We start from the raw sequence: 16,395 nt of genomic DNA, 5'->3' as shown, positions 1-16,395 counted from the left end.
TTTCATAACAGTCTATATCTAAATGTGATTGTTTTCCTCTTCCTGGTGTGGAAACCTGCTGCTTCCTTTTTTCTACTTCTATCTCTACATTCCCTGTTATTGCGACTAAACCTGTGACCTGAGAATACTGCCCCCCTTCTGCGTATGGTGGTGGTGTAGTTGAACCAGCCTTTTTTGGTTCACTCCCTCTCTCCATTTTCTCCCTCTTCTAATATTCTTCTTATTTTTTGTTCCCTTATCCCAAACCTATAAAATAGCACTGGAGACTTTCCCTGTCCCCCGCTATTTTCCCAGTACCCTATTCGTTCTAGGTCGCTAGACCACACCCTACTTCCCCGATCAATATCCTCGTTACTCTATTTTTCAAAAACCCTCCCGTTGTACTAACGTACTCTATTTTCCCCGTATCCGAACTTTTGTATCTGTTTTCCCGTGGTTCTCTTTCTAATCTCCGTCTCTGCATTTATTCCCAAACCTTGGCTTTCAACTCTCCCCTTAACTTAAATGAGATTTTATCCCTTGCCTTTCCTTTACTATCCTTCTATCTTACTTATTACTGGATCAATGACACTTGTAATAACTATTTCACATTAAATTGTGCCTTTTTCTGATAATGTTATAATTGTAGCCTATTGCATTACTTTAGTTTAAAATATCAGTTTGTTCATTCAACAAATCTACAACCCACTATAAGTTGGTGCTATTCCCTCAGCATAATAGCTAAAGCTACTTGCATCCCCTGGTCCCCGTAACGAAAACAAACTATCGTTTTAGAATTCAACACCTATTTGCATACACCACTGGTGTTAAGCAACCTATCGAATAAAGTAATAACAATTAGAATTTATCAAAGCACTGTCTTCCAGTCAAGTATTTAGACCTCTACTTGAAATCTTACAGCTCAATCCAACTCGCTGGACTGTCTCTATTTTACCCGCTAACCAGAGCCATAAATTATTCTCCTTTGTTATCAATCCAAACCATTACCACAGCCAGCCCGCTATTCAATTTCTGTAACTGTCCTTTCTGATTACGCTCTAATTAGTAAAACAACACTGGCTATAATTTACAAGCATACATTTAATTCACATCCATATTCAATTTTATTCTCAGTAGCTTTCAAATTATCAAATCATTCGGGCGGCGGGTAGCCTAGTGGTAAAAAATCTGTCGATGTGCCCCCGAGCAAGGCACCCAACCCTAACCGCTCCTGTAAATCGCTCTGGACAAGAGCGTCTGCCAACTGACGGTTAAATACGGGAGTTGTTCAATTTTAAATCAGCAAGCTGCTAAATCGTTCAGTCTTATAACACAAAATGAACACTGACTGTTCTATCAATCTAAGCAACCCATAAACGTAATTGGAAAATTGAATGCAGAATCTATGCTTTATCTGAATGACAAGTAAATCCTCCGTTATTCCAATTCTAAATGGTCCGTATTTTTTGTATCTGGCACATACCACATTTATCACAAAATAGCTTTGAAGGACACAGATCTCACACGCTCAACGTAAATACCTTAGCAGCCAACGAGTCAAACCCACATTCATTGATTTGAAAACAGATATAACGATTTAACCAGATTTAATTATATTTTCCCCCTAATATGATAAAATTCCTTGACTATATCACCTCTGCTTCTGAAATGATAGATAATTATTATATTGCTTAAAACCTTTTCTCCCACACGCTCTATGCACTGTCACTCAACCCCCACGTACGTCTACGTGTTTTGGCGCTGAAGCCAGCACTTATATTCTTCCACTTTTATCCACTCTCCATTAATCAATTACCCCCACATAACATACATCATATGTCAATATTATTCATCATCCACCGCATTCGTATTTCTAATGATTCTTTATCGCCACACTCTCTATAACATTATCATTCTTTATCTCTTCATCATACCACATCCACACAACGTTGTTCTCAAACACGCTTCATCACTATTTGCATAACCTACCGGAATATTCCTTTACTATGGTCAATTTTAGCATAATCCCATATCCCTTCTAACTTTTCCAACTTTTAATTACCCCCTAAAAGCTTGACCGAAAGTCAATGTGTCGACGTCATATGATCACCCCCGTACACGTGACCTGTTCCTTCAACAGGATTTCTCTCTCTCCTTTACGTTAGTAAATGAATATCCACTTACTATTAATTATTCTCTCCCTAATGCAAGATTGGGCTTTCCCTTTCTCCACCAGCCTTAGAAGCTTCAAACGACCTAAAATATAGTCCCTTTCCTTACACTTTCTCCACAAAGACAAGGATATTATTTTCAGGATTTCTTTTTGTTGTCCGATCACCCACACATATAAGCCCCCACTCGTGCTTAAATGAGTCAGACAGAATGACAAGCAGGACGAACAATAGTGTCAGACGATTGAACGAAGCTGACCAAATGACAACTTAATCACAATTGAATGAACCACAGCCGCTCAAACAAATTATTCCCCCGCACAAGATGAGCAGACCTACTCTATCTTATTATTTCACTTTACTTTGAAGCCCTGGCGGCGTTCACAACCGTTCACCTACTAGGGATGAAAAGCGCGACATCCAATTTATGCTGTCACCTTCTCAGGATGACTTAATTTTTACCCGATTCGCTGTCTAATTTGTGCATCACCTCACCCAGGCTGATGCATCACCTACCTCTGAGCAGCCTCTAACAATGATAAACACGTTAGAGCGGTAGCCGTAGGCAGTTTCAGTAATGTATGTCCAACCTACCTCCGAGCAGCCTCTAACAATGATAAACACGTTAGAGCGGTATCCACAGTGGACGTTTCAGTACTGTATGTCCAATCTACCTCCGAGCAGCCTCTAACAATGATCAACACGTTAGAGCGGTATCCGCAGTGGACGTTTCAGTACTGTATGTCCAATCTACCTCCGAGCAGCCTCTAACAATGATCAACACGTTAGAGTGGTATCCGCAGTGGACGTCTGGCTAGCCACCTACCTCCGAGCTGTCCTCTGGGGTGCTAATTTTAGCTCCCCAAAGCGGTATCCGTAGGTTTGAACTCATCAACAATCAATTGCATGCATGCTTATTCCTCATTCCAACAAAAACTCTCTGCTTCTTCTGCTAAATCTGGTTCTTACATTTCTGGAGAGAACCCTTCCGTACCCCACCCTCAGATTCAGCCTGATCGAAACACACAGTTTAAGTAAGAACATAGCTTACCTTTTAAACAGCGGCCACTGAGTCTGTGTGAGTCGCTCAAACTTTCTCCGAAGGAAAAGCACTCAAAGGTCTCTAACCAGTCCTGCCGGGATCGCCAACTATGTTGTGGAAAATAACCACCATACTTTATTACAAATAAGGTCTTACAGAGTTTTTGTTGCACCAAGAAATGACTTTATTAAAGTTTCCAACAAAGCCGATACTCGTCTGCAGAGGAGCACACATTCTTAAGGTCCCCCTCCATCTTATATAGTCCTCTTCAGTTTTCCCACTCTTTTATTGCTCCGCCCACTTCCTTTGTCCCTGAGGATGGCTGAACTATTACTCCAACCAATCACCCGCTCCCCTGTACCTCACCCCCTCAAACTGTAATCAATCAAGGAGATACCAAAGAGACAAAGGTCAAACTCTATTCAACCCTGGTGCCGCTCCCTTCACTGTGTTTGAAGAGAGAGACAAAAGGCAGCCATGGATTCAAGTAAGAGCAAGCACTTTGACCCTAGGGCAGTTTCTCTCTACTCCCCCACACATACAGTGAAATGCCCCAATAAAATTCCTAGCCCAGTAACAAACAATTCTAACTCAATGTTCGTGATTAACCCAGTTCTATCTTCTAATTTATTAAAGAATATACATAATTTGTTTAACACTTTTTTGGCTTCTACATGATTCCAAATGTGTTATTTCACAGTTTTTATGTCTTCACTATTATTCTACAACGTAGAAGATAGTAAAACATAAAGAAAAACCCTGGAATGAGTAGGTGTGTCCAAACCTTTGACTGGTACTGTATATCTGTTGCTTTTATATTGTTTTTGTAAACAGTTCAGGCACTTTGGACACCACTACAATGTTTGAGAGAGGTTGGTGTTGTAGAGATTTAGTTTTTATAGTGAACAATAACTTTTAGGCACATCCAGTGTGCAAAAACAGTGCATTTACCACATTCTGACACTTTGGAGAGGTTGAAAGGAAACTTTTACCCTGGATACCCCATAACACCACCACAATGTTTGAGTGAGGTTGCTATGGTAGAAATTGTGTTTTTATACTGAACAAATAGCATTTAGGGATTGCAAATATTTAATCGCACTTTAATTATCTTCTTTACAGACATATGCCACTTCTGAGAGGTTTAGGAACACATGGAAACGTCCCGTGACCACACCTGACCACTTACTAAAACATCTGCCCATTTCTAGTTGTTAGGTCTATCAATCCCATTTTTTTTCTGATATTGTTCACATGTTGTGGAAGCCATCTGATGCATTTCAGCTCTGGTCATCAATAATTCACTTATAGCTTGTCAATGAGGATGACTTTCAAATTAAAAAACGGTTATTTTGTGTGCTTGATCATGTGTATTCTGAACTATGTAACTCTTATCTGTCTTCTGATCATTTCCTCATAATCTCCCAGATGTCTTTCCAAATAGACCACGTTTTTGCATGTCAGAATCATGTAATTATACATGAATAGAAGTTACTTTTGGGTATGTCTATTTAGGCGGAAATCATAATTTTGCCATTAGTTTAATCTGTGGACCCATATAAATTTAAATCAAATCTAATTTATTGGTTACATACACATGGTTAGCAGATGTTATTGCGAGTGAAGCAAAATGCTTGTGCTTCTAGTTCCGACAGTGCAGTAATATCTAGCAAGTAATATCTAACTGTTCCACAACAAATATCTAATACACACAAATCTAAGTAAAGGAATGGAATAAGAATATATAAATATATGGATGAGTAATGTTATTGTCAGAGCGGCATAGGCTAAGATGCAATAGATAGTATAGAATACAGTATATACATATGAGATGGGTAATGCAAGATATGTAAACATTATTACGATAGTATAGAATACAGTATACAGTGGGGAGAACAAGTATTTGATACACTGCCGATTTTGCAGGTTTTCCTACTTACAAAGCATGTAGAGGTCTGTAATTTTTATCATAGGTACACTTCAACTGTGAGAGACGGAATCTAAAACAAAAATCCAGAAAATCACATTGTATGATTTTTAAGTAATTAATTTGCATTTTATTGCATGACATAAGTATTTGATCACCTACCAACCAGTAAGAATTCTGGCTCTCACAGATCTGTTAGTTTTTCTTTAAGAAGCCCTCCTGTTCTCCACTCATTACCTGTATTAACTGCACCTGTTTGAACTCGTTACCTGTATAAAAGACCCCTGTCCACACACTCAATCAAACGGACTCCAACCTCTCCACAATGGCCAAGACCAGAGAGCTGTGTAAGGACATCAGGGATAAAATTGTAGACCTGCACAAGGCTGGGATGGGCTACAGGACAATAGGCAAGCAGCTTGGTGAGAAGGCAACAACTGTTGGCGCAATTATTAGAAAATGGAAGAAGTTCAAGATGACGGTCAATCACCCTCGGTCTGGGGCTCCATGCAAGATCTCACCTCGTGGGGCATCAATGATCATGAGGAAGGTGAGGGATCAGCCCAGAACTACACGGCAGGACCTGGTCAATGACCTGAAGAGAGCTGGGACCACATTCTCAAAGAAAACCATTAGTAACACACTACGCCGTCATGGGTTAAAATCCTGCAGCGCACGCAAGGTCCCCCTGCTCAAGCCAGCGCATGTCCAGGCCCGTCTGAAGTTTGCCAATGACCATCTGGATGATCCAGAGGAGGAATGGGAGAAGGTAATGTGGTCTGATGAGACAAAAATAGAGCTTTTTGGTCTAAACTCCACTCGCCGTCTTTGGAGGAAGAAGAAGGATGAGTACAACCCCAAGAACACCATCCCAACCGTGAAGCATGGAGGTGGAAACATCATTCTTTGGGGATGCTTTTCTGCAAAGGGGACAGGACGACTGCACCGTATTGAGGGGAGGATGGATGGGGCCATGTATCGCGAGATCTTGGCCAACAACCTCCTTCCCTCAGTAAGAGCATTGAAGATGGGTCGTGGCTGGGTCTTCCAGCATGACAACGACCCGAAACACACAGCCAGGGCAACTAAGGAGTGGCTCCGTAAGAAGCATCTCAAGGTCCTGGAGTGGCCTAGCCAGTCTCCAGACCTGAACCCAATAGAAAATCTTTGGAGGGAGCTGAAAGTCCGTATTGCCCAGCGACAGCCCTGAAACCTGAAGGATCTGGAGAAGGTCTGTATGGAGGAGTGGGCCAAAATCCCTGCTGCAGTGTGTGCAAACCTGGTCAAGACCTACAGGAAACGTATGATCTCTGTAATTGCAAACAAAGGTTTCTGCACCAAATATTAAGTTCTGCTTTTCTGATGTATCAAATACTTATGTCATGCAATAAAATGCAAATTAATTACTTAAAAATCATACAATGTGATTTTCTGGATTTTTGTTTTAGATTCCGTCTCTCACAGTTGAAGTGTACCTATGATAACAATTACAGACCTCTACATGCTTTGTAAGTAGTAAAACCTGCAAAATAGGTAGTGTATCAAATACTCCCCACTGTATATACAGTTGACGTCGGAAGTTTACATACACTTAGGTTGGAGTCATTAAAACTTGTTTTTCAACCACTCCACAAATGTCTTGTTAACAAACTAAGCTTTTGGAAAGTCGGTTAGGACATCTACTTTGTGCATGACACAAGTAATTTTTCCAACAATTGTTTACAGACAGATTATTTCACTTATAAATCACATTTCCAGTGGATCAGAAGTTTACATACACTAAGTTGACTGTGCCTTTAAACAGCTTGGAAAATTCCAGAAAATGATGTCATGGCTTTAGAAGCTTCTGATAGGCTAATTAACATCATTCGAGTCAGTTGGAGGTGTACCTGTGGATGTATTTCAAGGCATACAGTGGGGGGAAAAAGTATTTAGTCAGCCACCAATTGTGCAAGTTCTCCCACTTAAAAAGATGAGAGAGGCCTGTAATTTTCATCATAGGTACACGTCAACTATGACAGACAAATTGAGAAAAAAAAATCAAAAAAATCACATTGTAGGATTTTTAATGAATTTATTTGCAAATTATGGTGGAAAATAAGTATTTGGTCACCTACAAACAAGCAAGATTTCTGGCTCTCACAGACCTGTAACTTCTTCTTTAAGAGGCTCCTCTGTCCTCCACTCGTTACCTGTATTAATGGCACGTGTTTGAACTTGTTATCAGTATAAAAGACACCTGTCCACAACCTCAAACAGTCACACTCCAAACTCCACTATGGCCAAGACCAAAGAGCTGTCAAAGGACACCAGAAACAAAATTGTAGACCTGCACCAGGCTGGGAAGACTGAATCTGCAATAGGTAAGCAGCTTGGTTTGAAGAAATCAACTGTGGGAGCAATTATTAGGAAATGGAAGACATACAAGACCACTGATAATCTCCCTCGATCTGGGGCTCCACGCAAGATCTCACCCCGTGGGGTCAAAATGATCACAAGAACGGTGAGCAAAAATCCCAGAACCACACGGGGGGACCTAGTGAATGACCTGCAGAGAGCTGGGACCAAAGTAACAAAGCCTACCATCAGTAACACACTACGCCGCCAGGGACTCAAATCCTGCAGTGCAGACGTGTCCCCCTGCTTAAGCCAGTACATGTCCAGGCCCGTCTGAAGTTTGCTAGAGTGCATTTGGATGATCCAGAAGAGGATTGGGAGAATGTCATATGGTCAGATGAAACCAAAATAGAACTTTTTGGTAAAAACTCAACTCGTCGTGTTTGGAGGACAAAGAATGCTGAGTTGCATCCAAAGAACACCATACCTACTGTGAAGCATGGGGGTGGAAACATCATGCTTTGGGGCTGTCTTTCTGCAAAGGGACCAGGACGACTGATCCGTGTAAAGGAAAGAATGAATGGGGCCATGTATCGTGAGATTTTGAGTGAAAACCTCCTTCCATCAGCAAGGGCATTGAAGATTAAACGTGGCTGGGTCTTTCAGCATGACAATGATCCCAAACACACCGCCCGGGCAACGAAGGAGTGGTTTCGTAAGAAGCATTTCAAGGTCCTGGAGTGGCCTAGCCAGTCTCCAGATCTCAACCCCATAGAAAATCTTTGGAGGGAGTTGAAAGTCTGTGTTGCCCAGCGACAGCCCCAAAACATCACTGCTCTAGAGGAGATCTGCATGGAGGAATGGGCCAAAATACCAGCAACAGTGTGTGAAAACCTTGTGAAGACTTACAGAAAACGTTTGACCTGTGTCATTGCCAACAAAGGGTATATAACAAAGTATTGAGAAACTTTTGTTATTGACCAAATACTTATTTTCCACCATAATTTGCAAATAAATTCATAAAAAATCCTACAATGTGATTTTCTGGAAAAAATTCTCATTTTGTCTGTCATAGTTGACGTGTACCTATGATGCAAATTACAGGCCTCTCTCATCTTTTTAAGTGGGAGAACTTGCACAATTGGTGGCTGACTAAATACTTTTTTCCCCCACTGTACTTCTCCCCATCTTAACTACTGTTGTATCAATATGTTTTGACCATGACAGTTTACAATCCAGGGTTACTCCAAGCAGTTTAGTCACCTCAACTTGCTCAATTTCCACATTATTTATTACAATATTTAGTTTTATTTCATTTTCATTTCACCTTTATTTAACCAGGTAAACCAGTTGAGAACAAGTTCTCATTTACAACTGCGACCTGGCCAAGATAAAGCAAAGCAGTGCGATAAAAACAACAACACAGAGTTACATATGGGGTAAAACAAAACAAAGTCAAAAATACAACAGAAATAAATATATATACAGTGTGTGCAAATGTAGCAAGTTATGGAGGTAAGGCAATAAATAGGCTATAGTGCAAAATAATTACAATTAGTATTAACACTGGAATGATAGATGTGCAAGAGATGATGTGCAAATAGAGATACTGGGGTACAAATGAGCAAAATAAATAACAATATAGGGATGAGGTAGTTGGGCGGGCTAATTTCATATGGGCTGTGTACAGGTGCAGTGATCGGTAAGGTGCTCTGACAACTGATGCTTAAAGTTAGTGAGGGAGATAAGTGTCTCCAGCTTCAGAGATTTTTGCAATTTGTTCCAGTCATTGGCAGCAGGGAACTGGAAGGAATGGCGGCCAAAGGAGGTGTTGGCTTTGGGGATGACCAGTGAGATATACCTGCTGGAGCGCAGACTACGGGTGGGTGTTGCTATGGTGACCAATGAGCTAAGATAAGGCGGGGATTTGCCTAGCAGTGATTTATAGATGGCCTGGAGCCAGTGGGTTTGGCGACGAATATGTAGTGAGGACCAGCCAACAAGAGCGTACAGGTCACAGTGGTGGGTAGTATATGGGGCTTTGGAGACAAAACGGTTTAGGGTTTAATGAATGATTTGTCCCAAATACAATGCTTTTAGTTTTTGAAATATTTAGGACTAACTTATTCCTTGCCACCCATTCTGAAACTAACTGCACCTCTTTGTTAAGTGTTGCAATCATTTCAGTTGCTGTAGTAGCTGACGTGTATAGTGTTGAGTCATCCGCATACATAGGCTTTACTCAAAGCCAGTGGCATGTCGTTAGTAAAGATTGAAAAAAGTAAGGGACCTAGACAGCTGCCCTGGGGAATTCCTGATTCTACCTGGATTATGTTGGAGAGGCTTCTATTAAAGAACCCCCTCTGTGTTCTGTTAGACAGGTAACTCTTTATCCACAATATAGCAGGGGGTGTAAAGTCATAACACATACGTTTTTCCAGCAGCAGGCTATGATCGATAATGTCAAAAGCCGCACTGAAGTCTAACAAAACAGCCCCCAAAATCTTTTTATCATCAATTTCTCTCAGCCAATCATCAGTAATTTGTGTAAGTGCTGTGCTTGTTGAATGTCCTTCCCTATAAGCGTGCTGAAAGTCTGTTGTCAATTTGTTTACAGTAAAATAGCATTGTATCTGGTCAAACACAATTTGTTCCAAAACTTTACTAAGGGTTGGTAACAGGCTGATTGGTCGGCTATTTGAGCCAGTAAAAGGGGCTTTACTATTCTTAGGTAGCGGAATGACTTTTCCTTCCCTCCAGGCCTGAGGGTACACACTTTCTAGTAGGCTTAAATTGAAGATATGGCAAATAGGAGTGGCAATATTGTCCGCTATTATCCTCAGTAATTTTCCATCCAATTTGTCAGACCACGGTGGCTTGTCATTGTTGATAGACAACAATCATTTCTTCACCTCTTCCACACTCACTTTACGGAATTCAAAATTACAATTCTTGTCTTTCATAATTTGGTCAGATATACTTAGATGTGTAGTGTCAGCGTTTGTGGCTGGCATGTCATGCCTAAGTTTGCTAATCTTGCCAATGAAAAAAATCATTAAAGTAGTTGGCAATATCAGTCGGTTTTTTAATGAATGAGCCATCTGATTCAATGAATGATGAAGCTGAGTTTGCCTTTTTTTCCCAAAATGTCACTCTGTCATTTATCTTTGTTTCATGGTGTAGTTTCTATTTTTATTCAGTTTAGTCACGATTTCTCAATTTTCAGTACGTTTGCCAATCGGTTGTGCAACCAGACTTATTTGCCATTCCTTTTGCCTCATCCCTCTCAACCATAACATTTTTCAATTCCTCATCAATCCACGGGGATTTAACAGTTTTTACAGTTATTCTCTTAATGGGTGCATGCTTATTAGTAACTGGGATAAGCAATTTCATAAATGTGTCAAGTGCAACATTTGTTTGCTCCTCATTACACACCACCGAACAACATAGGAATCACTACAAAACGTATTGTATGACCTCATACACTACATTAGGCCCAGCCTTTGGAACTTTGGGTTTCCTAGATATGGCTACTCTATTGTGATCACTACATCCAATGGATCTGGATACTGCTTTCAAGCACATTTCTGCAGCATTAGTAAAGATGTGATCAATACATGTTGAGGATTTCATTCCTGTGCTGTTTGTAACTACCCTGGTAGGTTGACTGATAAGCTGAACCAGGTTGCAGGCACTGTTTACAGTTTGAAGGTTTTTCTTGAGTGGGCAGCTTTATGAAAGTTGATGCAGCTGGAGGTGTCCATGGACTCTATGACTTCGATGTGCACTGCCGAGTGCAGGTGAAAAGCACTGCCCAGCATTTGCTTTGAGCTTGACCTCCTCTGGTACGGTAAGTAGTGACTGTCCAAGGGCCAAAGACATCCCACATACGTGAAGGGAGGGGATGTGCTGAGGCGTTCGGGTGGCAAGTCTGCCATGTTCTGTTCTTCCTGTTTCCCACAGAGCTTCCGGCATGTGACACACTTGTGTAGGTCACAGCTGATGAGCTTCTTACCCCCGACAATCCACAGGCCTGCTGCTCTGACGGCTGCTTCTGTAAAGTGGCGGCCTTGGTGTTTCACCTGCTCGTGGTAGTGCAGTACTAGCAGTGTGGAGATGTAGCTGTGTCTTGGTAGGATAAGTGGATTGTTCTCGCCACTGTCCAGCCATGCATGTTTTAGATGGCCTCCTATTTTGATGAGACCTTCATCCGATGATGAAAGTGTACTGCTCTTAGAAATGGCTGGTCGTCAAAATGGGTGAGTCCTGTGTTTACCAACTCACGACGTGCTAGATATTTGGCAAAGTCTATCATGTTAGGAGCTTGAGTCTGGTCTCCTAGAGCTGTGTTTTGCTGAGGGTTCCATGGCGGGTGCATGCTTCCTCTGCCCTGGCACGGGCTCTAGTAGCTGCAGCAACTGAGGATCTTGACGATCCCTTTCTGGAACTGACCTGGGAACGTTGGTCATCTTGTTTTCTTTTAGAGTCCATGATGCAGGTTCTGTTGTACTGTGTATGGATCCATTGCTGTAGTAGTTGTGTCAACTGGTTGCTTGCCTTTTTACTGTACTGTCCTCCTTAAGGTGCATGCAACCATAATTTGACAGCCAGCCAAACTCCAATCAAGAACTGAACCAGAGTCATGGATAGGCTTTCCATAAACCTCCAGTTTTATAGTTGAAACAGTGTAAAATTGTAACAATACAGAAAATGACATTATTGGAGCAGCTCAGACTAAAAGGCAATATAAATCACAACAGAGTCTAACCGACGTTCCATAGTCGCATAGTGAACAATACAATACTTGACCAACACTGTACATAGAAAACATACGTATCCTGCTTGAATATTGTTCTAAACAGGATTAGTATCTAAATAACATGTAAGCTAACTTAAGTGTGAAGAGAAATCACATGTAGAGAGAAGCTAGCTGCAAAACAGCACTTAGCAGGCAGGCTAGGCTAGCGAGGGAATACATGTAATCTATTTACTTAAAAACTCAGAATTAAAACATGACCTGCAGAAAATACTTACAATACTAAAAGATGAACATCTTAGAAATGATTTGTACTTACAGGCAATGCTTTACAAAGGCTTAACAAGAAGGATGGCAGAAGATAAACAGCAGTATTACATCGCTCTTTTCCAACAATGAGGCTGAACTGCATTATTTCCTGTTTTATCACCAACAAAAAAGTAGCACAGCATAGTACATGTTAGCTGTGGCTACACAAAACAACCACTGGATGGCACCAAATCAAAAGGCACTTGGCCAAAAGAATAGAAGGCAGAATAGCCCTAATCTATGGATTTCACATGACTGGGTATACCGATATGCATCTGTTGGTCACAGATACCTTTAAAAAAAGGTAGGGGCATGGATCAGAAAACCAGTCAGTATCTGGTGTGACCACTATTTACTTCATGCAGCGCAATACATCTCCTTTGCATAGAGTTGATCAGGCTGTTGATTGTGGCTTATTCCTCTTCAATGGCTGTGCGAAGTTGTTGTATATTGGCGGGAACTGGAATAGGCTGTCGTACATGTCAATCCAGACCATCCCAAACATGCTCAATGGGTGACATGTCTGGTGAGTAGGCCATTTTCAGCTTCCAGGAATTGTGTACGGATCCTTGCGACATGGGGCTGTGCATTATCATTCTGAAACATGAGGTGATGGCGGTGGATGAATGGCACGACAATGGGCCTCAGGATCTCGTCACGGTATCTGTGCATTCAAATTGCCATCGATAAAATGCAATTGTGCTCATTGTCTGAAGCTTATGCCAGCCCATACCATATCCCCGCTGCCACCATGGGGCACTCTGTTCACAACGTTGACATCAGCAAACTGCTCGCCCACACAACGCCATACATGTGGTCTGTGGTTGTGAGGCCGGTTGGATGTACTGCCACATTCTCTACAACGACGTTGGTAGAGAAATTAACATTGAATTATCTGGCAACAGCTCTGGTGGACATTCCTGCAGTCAGCATGCCAATTGCACGCTCCCTCAAAACTTGAGACATATGTAGCATTGTGTTGTGTGACAAAACTGCACATTCTAGAGTGGCCTTTTATTGTCCCCAACACAAGGTGCACCTGTGTAATGATCATGGTGTTTGATCATCTTATTGATATGCCACACCTGTCAGGTCGATGGATTATCTTGGCAAAGGAGAAATGCTCACTAACAGGGATGCAAACAAATTTGTGCACAAAATTTGAGAGAAATAAGCTTTTTGTGCATTTGGAAAATGTGTTTTCAGCTCATGAAACATGGGACCAACACTTTACATGTTGCATTTATATTTTTGTTCAGTGTAGTTTAGGCGCTTTAGGTACTCATAGCTTAGTTTTCCAATCCTGGCAGTTATTCTGAATACAGGTTACGGGTGATAAAAAAATCAAGAAGTTGGATAGGAGTTACACATCACCTTGCAAGCCAGTATAACATAACTTGCAGGCCTGAAAACCATTGTATTACTCAGGAAAAAAAGGTTTAGATTTGTTCCTAAAGGGGTACAAACACTTGTCACTGTAGTTGTACCCTTTAAGGTCATCCTTTGTACCTTTTAGTCGTAAGTGCAAAAAATCTAACTAACTGATTTGATTAGTTAAAACATTTGTTGTTATTTATCTTTGTGTAGCATAAGATTAATCAATGAATGTACATTCACAAACATAGATATTGAAACAAACAATTCAAAAAATCTACCTGCTGGGAAATATGATAATAATGGGTGTGGTTTTGGTTCAAGGTATTGTGTATGAGTTTCAGGCCCCTGTATTAGGGGAAAACTAGGCCCTCAAAATCAAGCCATATGGTAGGTAATTGTGTTCATTTTATAAAAAAAAAAATGATGATAACATATTATTTTAGTTCTCACTTGGTGAAGTCCATAGGACAGAAAATGAATGAATGCAACAACCATGTCTCTGTCACTAACAAATACAGTCATGGGTGTTAACTCTACAATTCACTTGAAATTGCAAGGCACTCTTAGAATTATTTGAATAAGGCTTTATACTAAGCAGTTTGTTCATTTAACACTGTTCCAGTGTCTATATAGGTCCACAGACTCAACACTTTTCGTGTTGATTTAATACTCAGTGTTAATTTAGTTTTTTTTTAACACTGGAGAATTTGCTGTGTGTTTGTGTGTGTATGTATGTTTATTTGAAGCAACATTAAAGACACCTCTCCCTCTCCTCAGGTCTAAGATCCAGGACTGCATTTCCCAACCAGACACAGCTTGTGGCGCCTGCTGGTAGCAAGCTGTGAGCAAGGCATGGTCGACAAGAGTATAAGTGGATATTCATCCATCATGGAACCATGGACTAATCTTTGAAGTGGCATCAAGCAGCCCCAGGCCTACCCTGATCTGCATAGCTTCCATTCTTTACAGAAGTTCTTACAATTTAAGCATTTCCATAGTATCTACTTTTATCTTAATGGGCAATTCCACCACTTTCCAACCTAATTTTCATTATCTCCAGCACAATAGAAAATCAAAACTTTATTTTCAAACACTGTGATTCGCGGTGACATGGAGAGGAAGAAAATACCCTCATTGCAGATTTTGAAAATCACTGTTATTCTTACACTCTTAAAAAATAAAGGCGCAAATTGGAACCAAATAAGGTTCTTGTGAGCGATGCCATAGGGGAACCATAAAAAAAAAATCTAATCCAAAAATGTTTTGGCCCTCCAGGACCGGAATTTAATAGCCCTGCTGTAGGTTTTTAAGCCTTACTTGCATATTTCCCAGGGTGCCTTTCAAGTTAATTTTAGAGTTACCCATGACTGTGTTTGCTGGTGACAGAGACATGGTTGTTGCAATCATTTATTTTCAGTCCTGTGGCCTTCAACAAGTGAGATCCTAAGTCATTGGTCACCAACCAGTCGGCCACGATCGAATGGTTGATCGTCAAGCCATTTCTAGTCGATCCCAAACATTTCTGTAAAAAATTGTCTGAATATTGACATTGATCTCAGGCCCTTCTTATGACCAATTATATTTTCTGTGAACAGGTCTTGAAAATGAATATATTCTTTCTACAGCTTATCAGCGTACACCCAATATGTTCCCCCTGTTGATGATGCTTATTATGCATTATGGTTGAACCAAAAGATTACATGTAACAAAAACTTTTAATGAAATTGGAAATATTTAAATATATACAGTGAGGGAAAAAAAGTATTTGATCCCCTGCTGATTTTGTACGTTTGCCCACTGACAAAGAAATGATCAGTCTATAATTTGAATGGTAGGTTTATTTGAACAGTGACAGACAGAATAACAACAAAAAAATCCAGAAGAACGCATGTCAAAAATGTTATAAATTGATTTGCATTTTAATGAGGGAAATAAGTATTTGACCCCTCTGCAAAACATTACTTAGTACTTGGTGGCAAAACCCTTGTTGGCAATCACAGAGGTCAGACGTTTCTTCTAGTTGGCCACCAGGTTTGCACACATCTCAGGAGGGATTTTGTCCCACTCCTCTTTGCAGATCTTCTCCAAGTCATTAAGGTTTCGAGGCTGACGTTTGGCAACTCGAACCTTCAGCTCCCTCCACAGATTTTCTATGGGATTAAGGTTTGGAGACTGGCTAGGCCACTCCAGGACCTTAATGTGCTTCTTCTTGAGCCACTCATTTGTTTCCTTGGCCATGTGCTTTGGGTCATTGTCATGCTGGAATACCCATCCACGACCCATTTTCAATGCCCTGGCTGAGGGAAGGAGGGTCTCACCCAAGATTTGACGGTACATGGCCCCGTCCATCGTCCCTTTGATGCGGTGAAGTTGTCCTGTCCCCTTAGAAGAAAAACACCCCCAAAGCATAATGTTTCCACCTCCATGTTTGACGGTGGGGATGGTGTTCTTGGGGTCATAGGCAGCATTCCTCCTCCTCCAAACAGGGCGAGTT

The 16,395-nt window shown here is 41.0% G+C and overlaps 1 protein-coding gene across 1 annotated transcript in view; it reads left to right on the top strand.

Annotated features, from left to right (window-relative positions):
• The window catches only part of LOC311143298 (ADP-ribosyl cyclase/cyclic ADP-ribose hydrolase 1-like), a 44,663-nt gene extending 29,526 nt beyond the window's left edge, over positions 1-15,137 (top strand). Inside the window, exon 8 of the mRNA XM_084179126.1 lies at positions 14,679-15,137. Coding sequence (XP_084035252.1) covers positions 14,679-14,736 — 58 coding nt within the window. The 3' untranslated portion in view covers positions 14,737-15,137. The remainder of the gene's footprint in view (positions 1-14,678) is intronic.
• Positions 15,138-16,395: the final 1,258 nt, after the last annotated feature.

Source organism: Coregonus lavaretus (assembly GCF_964263955.1).
Source record: "Coregonus lavaretus genome assembly, chromosome: 2".
Taxonomy (NCBI): Eukaryota; Metazoa; Chordata; class Actinopteri; order Salmoniformes; family Salmonidae; genus Coregonus; species Coregonus lavaretus.
Note: the sequence above shows the minus strand (reverse complement) of the source record. Positions and strands in the feature narration are given on the sequence as shown.